Raw genomic sequence first — 21,641 nt, 5'->3', positions numbered from 1 at the left:
CTTAGTGATTTTTTTCGGATTTAACTTTCGTTTCGGTAGTGACCAACTTTCGTTTCGGTAGTGACCAACTTTCGTTTCGGTAGTGACCCAATGGTGAAAAAATAAATTTACTAAGTCCAGAGCTCGATGAATGTTAGGGACCAAAAAAAGTCACTACAAATGGTACTACCAATCAACTCTAAATTGCCTGAAACGTACTCCTAACAGGTTTTTAGGGGGACGATTTTGGCCTCCACACTTGGTGATTTTTTCGGATTTAACTTTCGTTTCGGTAGTGACCAACTTTCGTTTCGGTAGTGACCCAATGGTGAAAAAATAGATTTACTAAGTCCAGAGCTCGATGAATGTTAGGGACCAAAAAAAGTCACTACAAATGGTACTACCAATCAACTCTAAATTGCCTGAAACGTACTCCTAACAGGTTTTTGGGGGGACGATTTTGGCCTCCACACTTAGTGATTTTTTCGGATTTAACTTTCGTTTCGGTAGTGACCAACTTTCGTTTCGGTAGTGACCCAATGGTGAAAAAATAAATTTACTAAGTCCAGAGCTCGATGAATGTTAGGGACCAAAAAAAGTCACTACAAATGGTACTACCAATCAACTCTAAATTGCCTGAAACGTACTCCTAACAGGTTTTTAGGGGGACGATTTTGGCCTCCACACTTAGTGATTTTTTCGGATTTAACTTTCGTTTCGGTAGTGACCAACTTTCGTTTCGGTAGTGACCCAATGGTGAAAAAATAAATTTACTAAGTCCAGAGCTCGATGAATGTTAGGGACCAAAAAAAGTCACTACAAATGGTACTACCAATCAACTCTAAATTGCCTGAAACGTACTCCTAACAGGTTTTTAGGGGGACGATTTTGGCCTCCACACTGGGTGATTTTTTTGGATTTAACTTCCGTTTCGGTAGTGACCAACTTTCGTTTCGGTAGTGACCCAATGGTGAAAAAATAGATTTACTAAGTCCAGAGCTCGATGAATGTTAGGGACCAAAAAAAGTCGCTACAAATGGTACTACCAATCAACTCTAAATTGCCTGAAACGTACTCCTAACAGGTTTTTGGGGGGACGATTTTGGCCTCCACACTTAGTGATTTTTTCGGATTTAACTTTCGTTTCGGTAGTGACCAACTTTCGTTTCGGTAGTGACCCAATGGTGAAAAAATAAATTTACCAAGTCCAGAGCTCGATGAATGTTAGGGACCAAAAAAAGTCACTACAAATGGTACTACCAATCAACTCTAAATTGCCTGAAACGTACTCCTAACAGGTTTTTGGGCGGACGATTTTGGCCTCCACACTTAGTGATTTTTTTCGGATTTAACTTTCGTTTCGGTAGTGACCAACTTTCGTTTCGGTAGTGACCAACTTTCGTTTCGGTAGTGACCCAATGGTGAAAAAATAAATTTACCAAGTCCAGAGCTCGATGAATGTTAGGGACCAAAAAAAGTCACACAAATGGTACTACCAATCAACTCTAAATTGCCTGAAACGTACTCCTAACAGGTTTTTAGGGGGACGATTTTGGCCTCCACACTTGGTGATTTTTTCGGATTTAACTTTCGTTTCGGTAGTGACCAACTTTCGTTTCGGTAGTGACCCAATGGTGAAAAAATAGATTTACTAAGTCCAGAGCTCGATGAATGTTAGGGACCAAAAAAAGTCACTACAAATGGTACTACCAATCAACTCTAAATTGCCTGAAACGTACTCCTAACAGGTTTTTGGGGGGACGATTTTGGCCTCCACACTTAGTGATTTTTTTCGGATTTAACTTCCGTTTCGGTAGTGACCAACTTTCGTTTCGGTAGTGACCCAATGGTGAAAAAATAGATTTACTAAGTCCAGAGCTCGATGAATGTTAGGGACCAAAAAAAGTCACTACAAATGGTACTACCAATCAACTCTAAATTGCCTGAAACGTACTCCTAACAGGTTTTTGGGGGGACGATTTTGGCCTCCACACTTAGTGATTTTTTCGGATTTAACTTTCGTTTCGGTAGTGACCAACTTTCGTTTCGGTAGTGACCCAATGGTGAAAAAATAAATTTACTAATTCCAGAGCTCGATGAATGTTAGGGACCAAAAAAAGTCGCTACAAATGGTACTACCAATCAACTCTAAATTGCCTGAAACGTACTCCTAACAGGTTTTTGGGGGGACGATTTTGGCCTCCACACTTAGTGATTTTTTCGGATTTAACTTTCGTTTCGGTAGTGACCAACTTTCGTTTCGGTAGTGACCCAATGGTGAAAAAATAAATTTACCAAGTCCAGAGCTCGATGAATGTTAGGGACCAAAAAAAGTCACTACAAATGGTACTACCAATCAACTCTAAATTGCCTGAAACGTACTCCTAACAGGTTTTTGGGGGGACGATTTTGGCCTCCACACTTAGTGATTTTTTTCGGATTTAACTTTCGTTTCGGTAGTGACCAACTTTCGTTTCGGTAGTGACCAACTTTCGTTTCGGTAGTGACCCAATGGTGAAAAAATAAATTTACCAAGTCCAGAGCTCGATGAATGTTAGGGACCAAAAAAAGTCACTACAAATGGTACTACCAATCAACTCTAAATTGCCTGAAACGTACTCCTAACAGGTTTTTAGGGGGACGATTTTGGCCTCCACACTTGGTGATTTTTTCGGATTTAACTTTCGTTTCGGTAGTGACCAACTTTCGTTTCGGTAGTGACCCAATGGTGAAAAAATAGATTTACTAAGTCCAGAGCTCGATGAATGTTAGGGACCAAAAAAAGTCACTACAAATGGTACTACCAATCAACTCTAAATTGCCTGAAACGTACTCCTAACAGGTTTTTGGGGGGACGATTTTGGCCTCCACACTTCGTGATTTTTTCGGATTTAACTTTCGTTTCGGTAGTGACCAACTTTCGTTTCGGTAGTGACCCAATGGTGAAAAAATAAATTTACTAAGTCCAGAGCTCGATGAATGTTAGGGACCAAAAAAAGTCGCTACAAATGGTACTACCAATCAACTCTAAATTGCCTGAAACGTACTCCTAACAGGTTTTTGGGGGGACGATTTTGGCCTCCACACTTAGTGATTTTTTCGGATTTAACTTTCGTTTCGGTAGTGACCAACTTTCGTTTCGGTAGTGACCCAATGGTGAAAAAATAAATTTACCAAGTCCAGAGCTCGATGAATGTTAGGGACCAAAAAAAGTCACTACAAATGGTACTACCAATCAACTCTAAATTGCCTGAAACGTACTCCTAACAGGTTTTTGGGGGGACGATTTTGGCCTCCACACTTTTTTTTTCGGATTTAACTTTCGTTTCGGTAGTGACCAACTTTAATTTCGGTAGTGACCCAATGTTGAAAAAAAAAATGTACTAAGTCCAGAGCTCGATGAATGTTAGGGACCAAAAAAAGTCACTAGTTCACTAGTGAAAAAATCATCTTTAGAGAATCTCGTTTATTAAAACAACCACAGGCTACACAGTGAACACACAATAAATAAATAAATAAACACCTGGAAAGCTTGCGCTGTTAGTGGAAATAATTAAAAAATAGTATAAACTAGAGGGACATGGCAGAGTGTGTTCTGCTGCTGCTGCGCTGTCAACCACGAGATGATGATGAATATGGGTATAATAAAATTATTTCATTGCATTTTAGTGACTTGGTCTTGGACTCGAGTGGACTCGGTGGGGGCAGAGTCCCGAGTCCCTTAGTCCGAGTCCGAGTCAAGACCGAGTGAAATGATGGGCGAGACCGAGACAAGACCGAGTCAAATTATGGGCGAGACCGAGACAAGACCGAGTAAATCAAAAAACGGCCTAATGTTCATCCTAAATGGACACGTTTGCCTGAAAAGGGATCTTTGAAATGTTTCATTGTTTTAGAATAGTACTCCTTTAAAAGTTCAGAGATTTATAATGGAGGTCGATGGAAGATTTTGGGACCTCAATAACTACTTTCACCTAGAAACTCCATTCACAGTTCAAAAAATCCACCTTACTGTGGGCATGCATCCTTGAGATGTTTTACTTTGAAATGATTTGTAGTTTTTTGAAATATTTAACTTTAAGCGCCCAATGCATTGTCAATGGCAATGACATTTAAAGGGGGAAAAGTACAAACTTTGGCTTTTACCTTTATCTAATCTTTCATTGAAGACCACGCAAGTGAACAGATTGAGTAAGAACCACTGTGGTGCAGTGGTTTAGATACAGGGCTTGTAACCAGAAGGTTCACAGTTCAAAACCAACTGGGACATTTTTCCAACTTTTACCTGACTCTTGCACCTTTATCTAATCTTTCAGTGAAGAATGTGCAAGAGACCTAAAAAAGTATTAACCATGGTGGAGCAGTGGTTAAGATACAGGCCCTGCACACAGATGGTCCTGAGTTCAAAACCAGCAAGGACATCTTTCCAACTTTTACCTGGGGCTTTTACCTTTATCTAATCTTTTAGTGAATACCACGCAAGTTAACAGAATAATAAGAACCTCTGTGGTGCAGTGGTTTAGATACAGGGCTTGCAACCAGAAGGTTCCCGGTTCAAATTCCACCAGGACATTTTCCCGACTTTTATCTGACTCTTGTGGTCTGTATCTAATCTTTCAGTGAACAGCCTGCAAGAGACCAGAGAAACTATGAACCATGGTGGAGCAGTGGATAGGATACAGGCCTTGCACACAGAAGGTTCTGAGTTCAAAACCAACAAGGAATATTTTCCAACTTTTACGTGGCTGTTTCACCTTTATCTAACCTTTCAATGAAGAACATGCAAGTGAACAGAATTAGGATGAATTACAGTGGTGCAGTGATTGAGATACAGGGCTTATAACCAGGAGGTTGCTGGTTCAAATCCAACACGGACATTTTTTGAACTTTTACCTGACTCCTGCACCTTTATCTAATCTTTTAGTGAACAACACGCGAGTGAACAAAGTCAGTAAGAAACACTGTGGTGCAGTGGTTAAGATACAGGGCTTACAACCGGAAGGTTCCCAGTTCAAATCCAATTTGGACATTTTTCCAACTTTTACCTGACTCTTGCACCTTCAAATCCCACACATGCTGATTTGCCATTTCCAGGATTTGATTTCCAGGATTTGAGTCTTGAGTCCCAAGACTCAAGACCCAAAAGAGTCTTGAGTCAAACCAAATACTCCCGCGGAGACATCAAATTTCTCTTTTGGGCCTTGAGTCCCAAGACTCAAGGCCCAAAAGAGAAATTTGATGTCTCTGCGGGAGTAATTTGTTCGACTCAAGACCCAAAAGAAGGTGAACTGACTGTAATGATTCAAAATGTCATATATAGAATAGAAACCCCATTCAAACTTTAAAATGTTCATCCTAATATGGACATGTTTGCCTGAAAAGGGATCTTTGAAATGTTTCATTGTTTTAGAGTAGTACTCCTTTAAAAGTTCAGAGATTTATAATGGAGGTCGATGGAAGATTTTGGGACCTCAAAAAAATACTTTCACCTAGAAACTCCATTCACAGTTAAAAAATTCCACCTTACTGTGGGCATGCATCATTGAGATGTTTTACTTTGAAATGATTTGTAGTTTTTCAAATATTTAACTTTAAGCGCCCAATGCATTGTCAATGGCAATGACATTTAAAGGGGGAAAAGTACAAACTTTGGCTTTTACCTTTATCTAATCTTTCATTGAAGACCACGCAAGTGAACAGATTGAGTAAGAACCACTGTGGTGCAGTGGTTTAGATACAGGGCTTGTAACCAGAAGGTTCACAGTTCAAAACCAACTAGGACATTAATTGGTAGCACTTTACAATAATGACCTGTTATAAAGCATTTATAAACGTTTATAAGTAGTTTGTAGACTATTAACAAATCTTTAACCTCTCCGCTTGTTTCTTTTGCAAAATCTGGCAACACACTGATTACCTGCATTACACCTGCAGTAGCCTACTAGGGAGGAAGTGAACAGTGATGCAGTTGCAGACTGGACAGAAATATGTCTAATTCATGTTTTATGTGTTTTAACTGTCTTGTTGCAGGTGATCGAGGTAACATAAAATGGCTAATCTTACACACATGAAGTAGCATTATGACTAGGGGGTATTTTGATGGTGGCTGTTTGTATCCACAATGTTTGTTTTGATGTGTAGGCTAGTAATGTCCTCCATGCTTAGCAGTTTAGCTTAGCAGCTAAAGCTAACTTGCACTGGGAGGTGGTGACTGCAGAGGCTCCAAGCTGCTACTCTGTGATCTGTTGTGATTAATTTCTTTGTTTAAATGTCAGTGTGTGTGCTGTGGCCAAGAGTTGCTACATTTTATATCTTAATAAATTGTTGTATACTTGTATACTATATAACGTTACTTTTGCCACTTTTTGATGTCACATGTTTTACTAATCACTGTTAAACATGAAATAATAATGCATAGTCTTCACTTTACAACAAGGCCCATGATAACGTTAGCAAATGGTCAACACACTCTTTACGAATGTCTTACGAATCATATATTAAACATGAAAGATAATTCTAGTAATTGTTTGGCATCTGCATTCATGAAAGCCAGGTAGTTTGCAACAGGTAAGGAGAAAGTCACATTAACAGACAGTTGTAAATGATGAACTGTCTTCACTTTACTATAGGGCACATAATAACATGTACTAAGGATTTATAGATATTTTACTCTACTCAGAGTCATAAGTTTACAAAATGTACTAAAGTACAGTGAACGTCTGTGCGGTTTGTCTTCATCACTGAAAATAACGTACATGTAAACTGATATAAAACTGCTGTCATGTGCAGTTGGGGTGAAGAAACACAACCATTTCACTCCTAATAATACCTATTTGATTTGACATCCTGACTTGCTGCTGTAGCTGAGGCTTGAACCTGTTACCTGCAGCTCACTAGTCAGTGACTCTATCCATTCACCTACAGCTGTTTCCTTGGAATCTGTGGTTCTGAAACGTTTTGTTGTCAACCCCCCAAATTGACATGTATTTGGGCAGTGGACCCCAATGTGAAAAGATGTAGTGTCAGGGCCCCCCATGAAAAAGATTTATATTTATGCTGTAACACATTTTTTTTAAGTTATTTGTCTTGTTTGTTGTTCAAGTCAAAGCACCAGGAAGGCTGTGCTTGTCAGCCATCTGTTAGCTCAATGGGTTGAGAAGCAGTATTCATGATCCAGAGGCCATGAGTTCAAATCCCATTGATGTCTTTCCTATGATTCTTTCCTTTGCAGACTGGCTTCCAGAAGATCAACTGAAAACTACCAGGAAGGCTGTACTTGTCAGCCATCTGTTAGCTCAATGGGTTGAGATGCAGTATTCATGATCCAGAGGCCATGAGTTCAAATCCCATTGATGTCTTTCCTATGATTCTTTCCTTGAGTGGGTTCGATTCCCACTCCGAGTCATGTGTCCCCGGTAACTTGGGGCAACGGATAAATTGACTGATATCCTTCGTGATGCTTCCCTTTGCAGAATAACTTCTAGAAAAACAAGTTAAAACCACCAGGAAACCTGTAACTCTCAGCCAACAGCATAGCTCAACTGGTAGAGCGTCTGTCCAATAACATGACTTGCCTTGACTTGAGTGGGTTCGATTCCCACTGGAGTCAAGTGTCCCCGGTAACTTGGGGCAACGGATAAATTGACTGATATCCTTAGTGATGCTTCCCTTTGCAGACTAACTTCTAGAAAAACAAGTTAAAACCACCAGGAAACCTGTAACTCTCAGCCTACAGCATAGCTCAACTGGTAGAGCGTCTGTCCAATAACATGACTTGACTTGAGTGGGTTCGATTCCCACTCGAGTCAAGTGTCCCCGGTAACTTGGGGCAACGGATAAATTGACTGATATCCATAGAATAACTTGTAGGAGTGTGCTGGTTCAAATCCAGTTCAACCCAGGTCCTGGGTTCGATTCCCACTAACGTCAAGTCCCCGGTAAATCGAACCCACTCAAGTCAAGTCATGTTATTGGACAGACGCTCTACCAGTCGAGCTATGCTGTTGGCTGAGAGTTACAGGTTTCCTGGTGGTTTTAACTTGTTTTCTAGAAGTTATTCTGCAAAGGGAAGCTTCACTAAGGATATCAGTCAATTTATCCGTTGCCCCAAGATACCGGGGACACTTGACTCGAGTGGGAATCTAACCCACTCAAGTCAAGTCAAGTCATGTAATTGGAGAGACGCTCTACCAGTTGAGCTATGCTGTAGGCTGAGAGTTACAGGTTTCCTGGTGGTTTTAACTTGTTTTTCTAGAAGTTAGTCTGCAAAGGGAAGCATCACTAAGGATATCAGTCAATTTATCCGTTGCCCCAAGTTACCGGGGACACTTGACTCGAGTGGGAATCGAACCCACTCAAGTCAAGGCAAGTCATGTTATTGGACAGACGCTCTACCAGTTGAGCTATGCTGTTGGCTGAGAGTTACAGGTTTCCTGGTGGTTTTAACTTGTTTTTCTAGAAGTTAGTCTGCAAAGGGAAGCATATCAGTCAATTTATCCGTTGCCCCAAGTTACCGGGAACACATGACTCGGAGTGGGAATCGAACCCACTCAAGGAAAGAATCATAGGAAAGACATCAATGGGATTTGAACTCATGGCCTCTGGATCATGAATACTGCGTCTCAACCCATTGAGCTAACAGATGGCTGACAAGTACAGCCTTCCTGGTAGTTTTCAGTTGATCTTATGGAAGCCAGTCTGCAAAGGAAAGAATCATAGGAAAGACATCAATGGGATTTGAACTCATGGCCTCTGGATCATGTATACTGCGTATCAACCCATTGAGCTAACAGTTGGATGACAAATATAGCCTTCCTGTTAGTTTTCAGTTGATTTTCTGGAAGCCAGTCTGCAAAGGAAAGAATCATAGGAAAGACATCAATGGGATTTGAACTCATGGCCTCTGGATCATGAATACTGCGTCTCAACCCATTGAGCTAACAGATGGCTGACAAGCACAGCCTTCCTGGTGCTTTGACTTGAACAACAAACAAGACAAATAACTTAAAAAAAATGTGTTACAGCATAAATATAAATCTTTTTCATGGGGGGCCCTGACACTACATCTTTTCACATTGGGGTCCACTGCCCAAATACATGTCTATTTGGGGGGTTGACAACAAAACGTTTCAGAACCACAGATTCCAAGGAAACAGCTGTAGGTGAATGGATAGAGTCACTGACTAGTGAGCCGCAGGTAACAGGTTCAAGCCTCAGCTACAGCAGCAAGTCAGGATGTCAAATCAAATAGGTATTATTAGGAGTGAAATGGTTGTGTTTCTTCACCCCAACTGCACATGACAGCAGTTTTATATCAGTTTACATGTACGTTATTTTCAGTGATGAAGACAAACCGCACAGACGTTCACTGTACTTTAGTACATTTTGTAAACTTATGACTCTGAGTAGAGTAAAATATCTATAAATCCTTAGTACATGTTATTATGTGCCCTATAGTAAAGTGAAGACAGTTCATCATTTACAACTGTCTGTTAATGTGACTTTCTCCTTACCTGTTGCAAACTACCTGGCTTTCATGAATGCAGATGCCAAACAATTACTAGAATTATCTTTAATGTTTAATATATGATTCGTAAGACATTCGTAAAGAGTGTGTTGACCATTTGCTAACGTTATCATGGGCCTTGTTGTAAAGTGAAGACTATGCATTATTATTTCATGTTTAACAGTGATTAGTAAAACATGTGACATCAAAAAGTGGCAAAAGTAACGTTATATAGTATACAAGTATACAACAATTTATTAAGATATAAAATGTAGCAACTCTTGGCCACAGCACACACACTGACATTTAAACAAAGAAATTAATCACAACAGAATCACAGAGTAGCAGCTTGGAGCCTCTGCAGTCACCACCTCCCAGTGCAAGTTAGCTTTAGCTGCTAAGCTAAACTGCTAAGCATGGAGGACATTACTAGCCTACACATCAAAACAAACATTGTGGATACAAACAGCCACCATCAAAATACCCCCTAGTCATAATGCTACTTCATGTGTGTAAGATTAGCCATTTTATGTTACCTCGATCACCTGCAACAAGACAGTTAAAACACATAAAACATGAATTAGACATATTTCTGTCCAGTCTGCAACTGCATCACTGTTCACTTCCTCCCCAGTAGGCTACTGCAGGTGTAATGCAGGTAATCAGTGTGTTGCCAGATTTTGCAAAAGAAACAAGCGGACAGGTCTATGAAAACAAGCCCAAAAGAAGCAACTAGGCTCAGGCTCATGATAACGTCTGCAAATGGTTTACATACTCTTAACGAATGTCTTACGCATCATTTGCTTAACATGAATGATAATTCTAGTAATTGTTTGGTGTCTGCATTCATGAAAGCCAGGTAGTTTGCAACAGGTAAGGAGAAAGTCCACATTAACAGACAGTCATAAATGATGAACTGTCTTCACTTTACTGTAGGGCACATAATAACATGTACAAAGGATTTATAGATATTTTAGGAATGTTTTACAAAGCATGTTAAACATGAACAAACACATTAACAGACAGTTGTAAATGATGAACTGTCTTCACTTTACTATAGGGCACATAATAACATGTACTAAGGATTTATAGATACTTTAGGAATGTTTAACAAAGCATATGTTAAACATGAACAAGCTACCAATAGCTTGTATATATTATGTAACATCAGTTACAAATGATTTAATAATCATTTACAGATGTATTATACATGGCTTATTCATGAATAGTTACTAATACCTTTATAGATGATTTGTAACCGTAGTTATAAAGGTTTTAGTTATCATTTACAAATGTCAATAAACAGGTTGTTAATGATTTGTTAATAGTCTACAAACTGCTTATAAACGTTTATAAATGCTTTAGAATGGGTCGTTACAAATGATTTAATAATCTTTTACAGATGTATATAAATGGCTTATTCATGAATAGTTCACTACTTACTAATACTTGTACAAATGATTTGTAACTGTAGTTATAAAGGTTTTAGTAATCATTTACGAATGTCAACAAACAGGTTGTTAATGATTTGTTAATAGTCTACAAACTACTTATAAACGTTTATAAATGCTTTATAACGGGTCATTATTGTAAAGTGCTACCCATTAATTTTGTCCAACTTTTACCTGACTCTTGCACCTTTATCTAATCTTTCACTGAAGAATGTGCAAGAGACCTAAAAAAAAGTATTAACCATGGTGGAGCAGTGGTTAAGATACAGGCCTTGCTCACAGATGGTCCTGAGTTCAAAACCAGCAAGGACATCTTTCCAACTTTTACCTGGGGCTTTTACCTTTATCTAATCTTTTAGTGAATACCACGCAAGTTAACCGAATAATAAGAACCTCTGTGGTGCAGTGGTTTAGATACAGGGCTTGCAACCAGAAGGTTCCCGGTTCAAATTACACCAGGACATTTTCCCAACTTTTATCTGACTCTTGTGGTCTATATCTTCCTTGTATGATTTCATGAGCTGCTGCAGTGCTGCTGTTCAGCCACGGAGAAGAACGCTGCTCTGGTTTTAGGCTCCATGATTGGTCAAGTTCAAGGATTCTGCTATCGACTTTCATGGTCTTTTACAGAAATACGTGAAGCCTGGCTTCATTATCCTGGCTCGACACAGCCTGGCTTGACAAGGCCTAGCTCGACAAAGTCGCTCCTTTTCAGCCTGGCTTGGCGTTCGTGGAACGGAATAAACCAGGCTATACGGACCAGACTTTGTCAAGCCTGGATTTGACTGAAGGCCAGGTTTATTTAATTCACCTTTCGTGGAACAGGGCCCAGGTAGTGATGAGGACATGTCGATTATTCTCCCTTTAACCACTAAATCCCTATTTCAAAAATAGTGAAAATAGCAGGTCTACAATCCGACAGATTAAAAATAAATACATTTGCTTGTAAAAAATAAGGATGCAGGTTGAAAGTGTTTAAAGTCAGACCACTATTCTCACCGGGTTCTTTGGATAGTGATGGATGGATCAAAATGCGGGTGGAACCTGCTGGGCAGATGGATAGAGGGCAATGAGCAAAGCTATCATCATCCTTTAATTAATCCCCAGATGGGCACAGAGGAGAAGAGGGTGTGGCTATTCACTGAATTTTATTAGAACTGGCTAATGTGCTCATTATCCCTGTCAGGTGTAGCTTGAGGCACCTGTTGAATTCAATGACATGGACACTGCACTGCTCATTGCCTGGGTCTTTAGCTAAGAATTCACATTCCTTCCAGAACCCTTTGACACTTTTTTTTTTTTACAGCAGTGCCGTAGGCCAAACCACCTAGAACAGGGTTTGTATGTATGTCTTTCCCCTCAAACGTAGACCAATGCGCCAATCTGCTATGTGCATGGCATCACTAAACAGAACCACCTTTAGCCATGAAAGCCTGAATGCAGTGGCGCGGGAAGGGGGGGGGCTATGGGGGCTGCAGCCCCCCTTGCTGTTTTTTTTTAAAAATACATATCAAATTTAAAGTCTATACACACACATATATATTAATTTAAAACAATGGTGTATTTAACTTTGGGGAATAAAATATTTGCTGAAAAAGGTGAAAAAAAAGGTGAAAAATGTGGGGGGAAAAACATGAAAAAAACGTGAAAAAAAAGTCCAGCCCCCCTTGGAATAACTGACTTCCAGCGCCCTTGCGGTGAAGTAAAGGAAAAGTGAAACTCGAAGATTGTGAAAGTTGGGGTGTAGTTGAAAATCTATGCATTTTTCTTTCAGTTACACCAACATTGTTCTTGTGAAGCACTTTTGTTCAACTTCACAGTAGTTGTGCATTTATAAAGATTGCTGATCGCTATTTCCATTTGGCCAACTGAGACATAGACCTTCACCACACTAGGACATGCACACAAGCAGCCATCCTCTAGTGCAGCTTCGCTTCTGAACACTGCATTGCGATGTGTGTGGGTTCACACACATAGTACTGTAACTTAGATCAATAGCTAAAGGTTGGACAGGAAGGCCACGCCTTTGTTAGACTATATGTCTTGTTTTTCTTTGCACAGCTTTTTATTATTTAAAATTTCTCCCCAATTGAATGGTTCTGTCAATTCCCCTCATGTGTACTGTGGTCGCTGCCACTGCCAACCCTAACTGTTCGTCTCAGGAGGGTGTAGACAACCACATAACTCCTTCAATAGACATTGAAGGAATCATCAGCTGCTGCTTTTGACATGACAGCGAGGAGTTTCTTGCTGGAGCGTAACGTGTGCGGAAGTTCGGACTGTCTCAGGGTACCCCTAGTTCCAACCAGTGGGAGTCGCTAGTGCAGTGACAAGGACACAATCCCATGTGACCTTTTGTTAATTGGAGCACCTTGCCAAGCCAGAGGCACAGGTACAGGAATCGAACCTGGGCCTCTGTGGTGGAGGCCGACTATGTCACCCTGATACCCCAGCCCTCTGACCTTTATGACAATAATACACTTATCCAATATGTAGATGTTTATGACTGTGTGTGTGTGTGTGTGTGTGTGTGTGTGTGTGTGTGTGTGTGTGTGTGTGTGTGTGTGTGTGTGTGTGTGTGTGTGTGTGTGTGTGTGTGTGTGTGTGTGTGTGTGTGTGTGTGTGTGTGTGTGTGTTGCACTCTTTAGCTGGGAGGAACACAACAAATGAGGAGCTGGAGAGTATGTTGGAGAGTGACAACCCAGCTATCTTCACATCAGGGGTGAGTAATAAACAGTAATAAACACATTCACAGAGATTCACACATGCACATGGTACTTACACTCTCTTATCTCTTTCATCTTCTCTCCCCCACCCATTTCTTTGTCCTTCTCAACCTTCTCAGATCGTCATGGACAACATCACCCAACAAGCAATGAATGAGATAGAGACACGGCACAATGAGATCATCAAACTGGAGAACAGCATCAGAGAACTGCATGACATGTTCGTGGACATGGCCATGCTAGTGGAAAGCCAGGTGAGACCCAAGAGGTGGTAGGGCCTTGACGTAGTGAGGCCAACCAGTGGCCATGTAGATTTGCACATACCTCTGCATTGAATCCATCCTATTAGGAGCAGTGGGAAAGTATTGAACAGTGCCCATGTAGTAGTTGGGGTTCAGTGTCTCTTGCCCAAGGACAGGTTACAGCCAGGAGGAGCCCGGGATCAAACCAGGAACCTTAAACCTTACAACCAGGAACTTAAACGTCCAGTCTACCTCCTGAACCATTGGTTCCGAGGCGTTATACAGTATAGGCCTAGCAAAAGTCAGTGCCAACAATGCCAGTGTAGTAATCAAAACAGCAATGTCCACACTTTCAAACTCATTCACAAAATTCATTTAAAAGTGTAGATTACTTCAGAACTATGTAGGCTAGTTAAGAAAGAAGACAATTTTGTGCCAAATGTATGCAAATTACCTCATTTAAATACTTGCAAATAGCACCAGAGCACCAAATTAACTTTGCAGCACAGTGCATTTCTCTCTTTGCATGTGCCTTGAGAATTACACATTTTCTTTTTGACTTGTGCAGATTTTACTGTGGTACTGGCACTACATTTACGATTGAGTCCAAATAGATGAAACACACACCTGTAGTGATGGGATTCCAGCCAACTGAACTCCAAAAATGCTCCAGGGGCGCTGTGCTGTGACTTAATTAAAGTGGGCAGCTACACATTTCTACCATTAGGTCTGCACTGGTCTATTTGTGTTGCTGCATGACTGTGTGGGAAAAATCCCTGGAGAGAGTATAGACCAATTGTTTTTCTTGTCAGTAATACTGGGTCTGAAATGAATCATGCAAAGGATACTGAAATAGAAGAATTTATGTGAGAGAATAAATGAATGAGAATGAGCAATGAGGATGAATATGAATCACACATATGAAGGACATACCCTATGTATTGTAATGACTATGCACCAGTGGATTTCCCTTCATAATTATAGTGTGGGAGTTGTAATTGTATAATGTCTACTGCAGTGTTTTTTGGGGTGTTTATGGGGGTATACAGTATGGGGGTGCATATGTATCCATGTTATGCCTATGTGAGAACCTATAACCATAAAGAATGTATGTAATTTAATTATTGATCAAACTAAAACACTTCCATGACTAACGTTGAGTATTACATCAGCTTGGACTTTGCCTTTATATACTATTTTTGTCTTCCTTAGCTGTGATCTTTGTCGTCCCACGTGCATATCGTCCAAACCCATTTCTTTCCCTTGTCATCTTCCTCTGTGGTCATTTTCTTCCTTTTTTCTCTCCCATTTACCTACTGAATCTAAGTTGCGGCCTCCTGCTACTGTGGCAAGGTAATTTCAGTGTGATTTTCTTTTTCTTTTTTTTTAATTATCTACATTAATAATATTGTGGCATGTATAGTGTTCCTTTTTAATTTAATACTCATTCACTGAAATGATGATAAGACAACAGCCAGTGATACGTTTGATCAGCTTTACTGCAAGCTTACAAGGGGTAGCATTAAAAACTAGAGTGCTCCGGTCTCTGCTGGTTTAGGTAGGTTATTGTAGGCCAGCAATGTTCGGAATACAGTCATTATTGAGGTGAGTGGAATCTGTAGACGTTGATGAAGTTTTCACATGACTATAGACATAAACACATAATGTCTATCGATTTGCGTGATGTTTGAACACAATGTGTAGGAGTAAAAATCGTTGCTGGTGGCGCTATAATAGGGCAATGTAAAAAGGGTGCCATTTCTTCCACGGCCTTTCACTGCAATTGGACGCTGCGTTCATGATTTGAGGCATTTTGTTCAAAGCGAACTACTCCTGCAAATTTTTGCTGCCAATGTCAGCCAATCAAGATGGAATATGAAAAATTGGACAGATCCATCTTCATTACATGACTATAGAGATAATGTGTACCAATTCCCGTGATGTTTGGACAAAATCTGTAGGAGTAATATAAAAAAAAATTGTGGCGCTATAATAGGCCAATGTGAAAAGGGCGGCATGTCTTCCTTTGCCTAGTGGGAATGTGCGTGCAAAGTTTCACGGTAATTGCACGCTGCGTTCATGATTTGAGGCATTTTGTTAAAAACGAGCCACCCTGCAAACTTTTGATTCCAATCTTAGCCAATCAGGATGGAATGTGAAAAATCGGACAGATCCATCTTCAGATCCATCTTCAGGCCGATGTGAAAAATGTGGGCAACTGGTTCTGCTCTGGCCTCCAGGGAGTGTGCGTGCAGTTTCACGCGGATCGGTCCAACTGTGCCGGAGATTAGCTGTTAACAGACGGACGGACGGACGAACACACACACACACACAACCATAGGGGGCGCCACAAATGCACAAAACGTAACCGTTTGATGCAAAAACATGATTTTTGAGGGGAACAATCCTCTCAAAATGTAATAAAAGCGATATCAGGAGTGACGTGACAATATGATTGGCCCGTTACATTTTTGGGAGGGGCCTATTTATTTAGTGGGAGGGGCCTATTTCCTAAAATCAAAACGGCACGTATCACGAAGGCAGGATCCGATCGGCACCCGATTCGAATGGCACGTCGCGCGGCCTCCGACTGTATTCCTCCCAGCGTATCCCTCGAGTCCCGGCGGCCGAGACCGGCGTCGGCGCAACCACACTTTGCAATTTCCCAGAATTGCGACACGTCTAGTTGTGATTGTTTGTGAGTGATGAATGCTGGTTGAGAGAGTACTGCAATAGTTTGAGTACAATTATACAGCACCGTCAAAGGAAGTGCTATACAAATGTAGAAAGGACAGAAAAGCAATAGGGGGAAATGGAAGCCTTAAAAAATGCATAATTTTTTTCACTTGAGAAACAGAATCACCTTTTTTGTCACATCACAGGTTTACCGGTGTAAAGAAGCGGGTGATTTTCTTTCTTTTTTTGTGCGCACTCCATTTTTATTTTGTTCATGAGAAGGGAAGAGAATAGAGGAAGAGCAAGAGAAAAGCACCGGATAGAAACAGGTCAAATAATCAAAGATACACATACTGTTATGACATACATTTGTCACAGTTACATGTACTGTTATGTACATGAGGTTAGAAAAGAAAGCATCATATGCAGGCAATTGGTTATAAGTAAAGGGTGCAGTAGCCTACATAAGGTGCCGTTCCTTAGAACAGTAACAGGTATGCGACATAGGTTTTTGTACAACAAGGTAAATCCACATATGTAAATCCACATGAGATAAATCCATCAAGGTAAATCTACATAAAGGAACGTAATCTACATGTAATCTACTTTTCACTGTCTGTTCTTTTGAATTACTAGTTACTCCGGCTTTAACTCTGGCTTACTTGCACATACTGTAGACTACTAGGATGTACTGATGAGAGACTTATAAAAAATATGTCTTATCTTATCTTATCTTATCTTATCTTATACTCTCTTCCTGCAGGGGGAGCTAGTGAACAATATTGAGCACAGTGTTCTGCAGGCCCAGGAGTATGTGGAGCAGGCCAAGGAGAGCTTTGCTAAGTGCAAAAAGACCAGGAAGTTCAGCAAACGGGTGAGACACAAGATGCACACAGTCTACGACTTAACTCTCACCACGTTTTTTTCTCTGCTCCTTCTCCCCTTCTTGCTATCGCTTCTCTTCTCTTTTCTTCTCTTTCCCTGTATGCCCATTTCCCCCCCATTGCTATCCCTGCTACCTCCTACCCCCCATCACATGCTGCCACATCCTCTCTAACCAAACGCTTCTAGGGGGAGATGATAGACCGTATAGAGTACAATGTGGAACATTCTGTAGACTATGTGGAGAGGGCGGTGTCTGACACTAAGAAGGCTGTTAAATACCAGAGTAAAGCACGGAGGGTGAGTCTTATCAAGCATGGCATTTGTACCACAGAAAATGAGTGTCATTGCGATGTCTGCATGATCAGTAAGCGCTTATATGTAGCATGCGTGTTGTGGTCTAATTTTGCATAATATATACACCAACAGCATTATCCAAAAACACAGTTATCAACTGGATCATTACCCTCATCATTTAGCAACCTGTTGCCACAAATAGTCAAGAGATACAGTATAATTGGAGGGGCAACTCTGCCACCTTCTGGTTCATATCTGTATTGTCGCTCATGTATCTCGTAATCCAAATTGAGTGAGATTGATTGAATATAATGTTCATGATTATCTCCCCCATAACCTGAACCAAATTCAATCTTATGATTATAGTGTGTAATGACATTGTTTGTTTCATCGCTTGTAACATTCTTTGCTTGTTTCTTTTTTCTTTTCTTTACACTCACTTGGTCTGTCCTTCGACCATTTATCATCTACTTAACTCATCCCTCTCTCTCTCTCTCCCCCTGCCCCCTATACAGAAGATGATCCTGATAGGAATTTGTATTGCAGTCTGTGTGATCATCTTCACCATTGCCCTAGCAGCTGGACTCAGTTAGATCCCTCAGAAATCAACAGATCTTTTAGTTTAGATTGTGAGACAGGGTTTAGAGACCCTGTGCCTTTTGTGGTACAAAGGCCCAAGACCTTCTGTCCATCATGGGTCTGTCCCAGTCTACCTCACAGGAAACGCATTACGCACTCCCATAATCTTATTTATTCAGTCATTTGGGTGTATAGTTTCCATAATATGGACAGTAGTCAGTACCTACAGTACTGATAAACAGCATGGAGGTCTCCCCTCTCCATGAGCTGAGAAGTGGACTGAAGTGACTAGTCAGAATGTAATGCCTGATTTACAGTATACTTGATTGCGCACTGGTATTGCGTACTGAAAACAGCAGATCTACAAGCTCACAATGCATCCTGCTGCAACTCATTGTGAGCTTGTTCCCCGGTGCGCAACGAAGTATAACGTGGCTTAACCTGTGACAATTTCCAAGCGGGAGCCCCATAGTACTATTACAGGAACTCTCTGCACTGCTTGTCATTCATTAATCAATTGTATATTCATTTTCTAAGATGTCAGCATGAAAGAGTTGTTCACTATGAGGAACTCCTCTGCTGTTTTTGGTGCCTGTGCTTGTGGTGGTTGTCATGATTTATACATTTGTTTGATTTGTTATGATGCATGTTCTACATAGCTTATTTCTACAAAGCCATAGAGATATCCAGCGATATCCAGATTAGGCAAAAAATGTACGATAACTTTGTAAGATAAGATAAAGCAATATTTACAAAATGCAGGTACGGTATGTCACTTACAGTACTTGGTTTTATTTGAGAAAACCAAACCAACACATTTTTCTTCCAGTATTATACAGACTATGCTGATGAGAAACCTGATAATATTATTGTCTCTGTGAACACAGTTTTCACAAAAGTAAAAGTTAGTTTGTAATTAGCAATAGCAAGACCAGTGACAAAGACCAGCAATAGAGGTTTACCGTTACTGTCTAAGAAGTATAGATGCTAAAATATAGAAAATGTCCAAAGTGAAGTTTACTCTAAATGCAAACATCACTGTCACTCCTCCATAATAATCATTGGCACAAATGGTCTTCCTACATTTGATTCAAGTTGTACAATATTGATATACAGCAAAATCTGCAGTGTTCATTTAACTCGTGTGAAAATTGACCTGGCCCATTTGTACACTCCCAGAGTAAGATTTTACTGTGTAAGACATAATTTAGTTGGATCATTCTAATACGTTTTTTTCTACTCCCCATTTGCTGCCGTGGATTAATTGTTTCTCTTCTTGACATGCAATGCAGAAGAAAATAATGATCATTATATGCTGTGTGGTGCTAGGAATTGTTATTGCCTCTGTTATTGCAGGGACAGTGGTCTAACACCCTCCCTCCCACACACACACACACACACACACACACACACACACACACACACACACACACACACACACACACACACACACACACACACACACACACACACACACACACACACATCTCTATACGTAAAGAAAGAGTATAAGCTGAAGGCATACCCAACACGGAATTCCTGTTGTCAAGAAAGCAATCTACAGTACAGTATAGACCTAGATATACACTCTACACACAGTGTGTACAGGGCAGGTGTTTTTCGCATGAGTTCCTTGTAAATCTGTGGTGCTGCAAAAATGTTTATCTGATTGTTGAGTGTTGTTAAAGGTAGGATGTTTATAAAAGTTTAATAATTGAAGGAAACTGGAAAAGAAAATGTTAAGTAGCAAAATAGTATCACATTCCAACTTATACATTTATTTGGTTGTAATGTCTATTTTGTATTTCAAAGGCACAGTGACACGTTACCTGCAGTATTTCCAAAGCCACGGTTATACAGTATGTAGGTATACCTTTGCTGAAGCATCCGTTTTGATGTATTATTTATTTTTTTACCCACCCAACCTTACTTTATCTGGTGACCTCTACCTCCCTTCAAAAGCCCTGCATGGTTCAGTTAATGGTAAAGTGCTGTTTTGTGGCAAGTGGAAAAGAGGACAATTATACTGCTGTGGGTTGTACTGTTTTATTGTCTAAATTTGTCACCCAGCCAAACTGTTCCACATAGGTGTTGATTTCATGCCTACTTGGCCCTTGGAAGCAGTATTCCATCTGGCCCCATCACTTGCAGAGTGCATGTGTTGTGCGTGCGTGCGTGTGTGCGTGTGCACTGTGTATGTGTGCACTGTGTATGTACAGTGTGCGTACGTTTGTTTGTAACTGTGTGAGTTATGAAAACGTAAGCAAGTGAGTGCTTGTTACGAACCACATGTGTCTTTGTTCTCTATAAAGTGTACATTCCTTCAAGGATACAAAGCTCTTTAACACTGCCAATATGTTCAAATGACATAAGATATTAAAATGGTTGGTTTGACACAGTAGTTCTGTAATGTATGTGAGAAACTCTTATTTCGATCTTGTTCAACCCTATTGTAAGCTTTCAAACCGACTATATCTTTTTGCTGTACTCCTCTATTCCTTTTTGTTTGTCCGTACATTCAATCAATCGCAAAAACAAGCATGAATTCAAATTTGCCATGTAAAAGTCTTTCATATAAGTTTGCCAAATATGGTGACCAACTACAGCCATGTTGCCTACTCAACTTGTTGCCTTTGTGTTGTGATGACATGGTTTTATTTAGTCTGAATATTTTATTAGTTTTCTCCGAAGTAAAGTTTGTCTTAACATGTATTGTTGGGGGAGAATGTGTTCAAAGTTTCTCGCCGATCGGTCCAGCGGTGCGGGGCATTTCGTGCAAAATGGAATGGGCCCCTCCCTCAAACTTTGAAAGTCAGTCGTAGATACTAAAAATAACATACTGTGTAGTATGTAGTACAGTACATTAGTTTGTGGTTTCGAACCCAACCATTTTAGGCTACAAGATGGCTCCTTGAATAGTGGTTAAACCACCTTGACAATTCAATTAGTTAGTTAAATCAACTTGACTGACATATTACTGATACATGTTTCAAATACTTTAGAATAGTTCTTTTTGAAATTAGGGGTTTGAATGTTGGTTTGGTGGGGCAGTCAGGACAATTAGTGGGGCACAAAATATGGACATGCACAAATTGGTGTTGTTAGCAACGGGTTTTGTTGTGTCTAATGTCACATACCCATAGGGAGAACCCCGGCGTGAGGCAAATTATTTTTATTTGTTTGCTTTTTTGCTTTGTACCCCCCCACCCGCTAATTTAATCATTATGACAATTAATTCCTCCCCACACACATGTATGTGTATTGTGCTGTCTTATCCTATACTGGCTGGCTCACCTGACAATGA

At 40.3% G+C, this 21,641-nt stretch overlaps 1 protein-coding gene across 1 annotated transcript in view; it reads left to right on the top strand.

The window, feature by feature from the left end:
* stx1a (syntaxin 1A (brain)) overlaps positions 1 to 17,636 on the top strand; it is a gene marked incomplete at its 3' end in the record, with an annotated part of 58,963 nt that extends 41,327 nt beyond the window's left edge. Inside the window, exons 6-8 of the mRNA XM_084064671.1 lie at positions 13,584 to 13,657; positions 13,781 to 13,915; positions 17,343 to 17,636. Coding sequence (XP_083920797.1) covers positions 13,584 to 13,657; positions 13,781 to 13,915; positions 17,343 to 17,636 — 503 coding nt within the window. The remainder of the gene's footprint in view (positions 1 to 13,583; positions 13,658 to 13,780; positions 13,916 to 17,342) is intronic.
* Positions 17,637 to 21,641: the final 4,005 nt, after the last annotated feature.

This window comes from Gymnoscopelus microlampas (assembly GCF_963454915.1).
Source record: "Gymnoscopelus microlampas genome assembly, chromosome: 8".
NCBI classification, from domain to species: domain Eukaryota; kingdom Metazoa; phylum Chordata; class Actinopteri; order Myctophiformes; family Myctophidae; genus Gymnoscopelus; species Gymnoscopelus microlampas.
The sequence above is the reverse complement of the archived record's forward strand: the minus strand, read 5'-3'. Positions and strand labels throughout refer to the sequence as shown.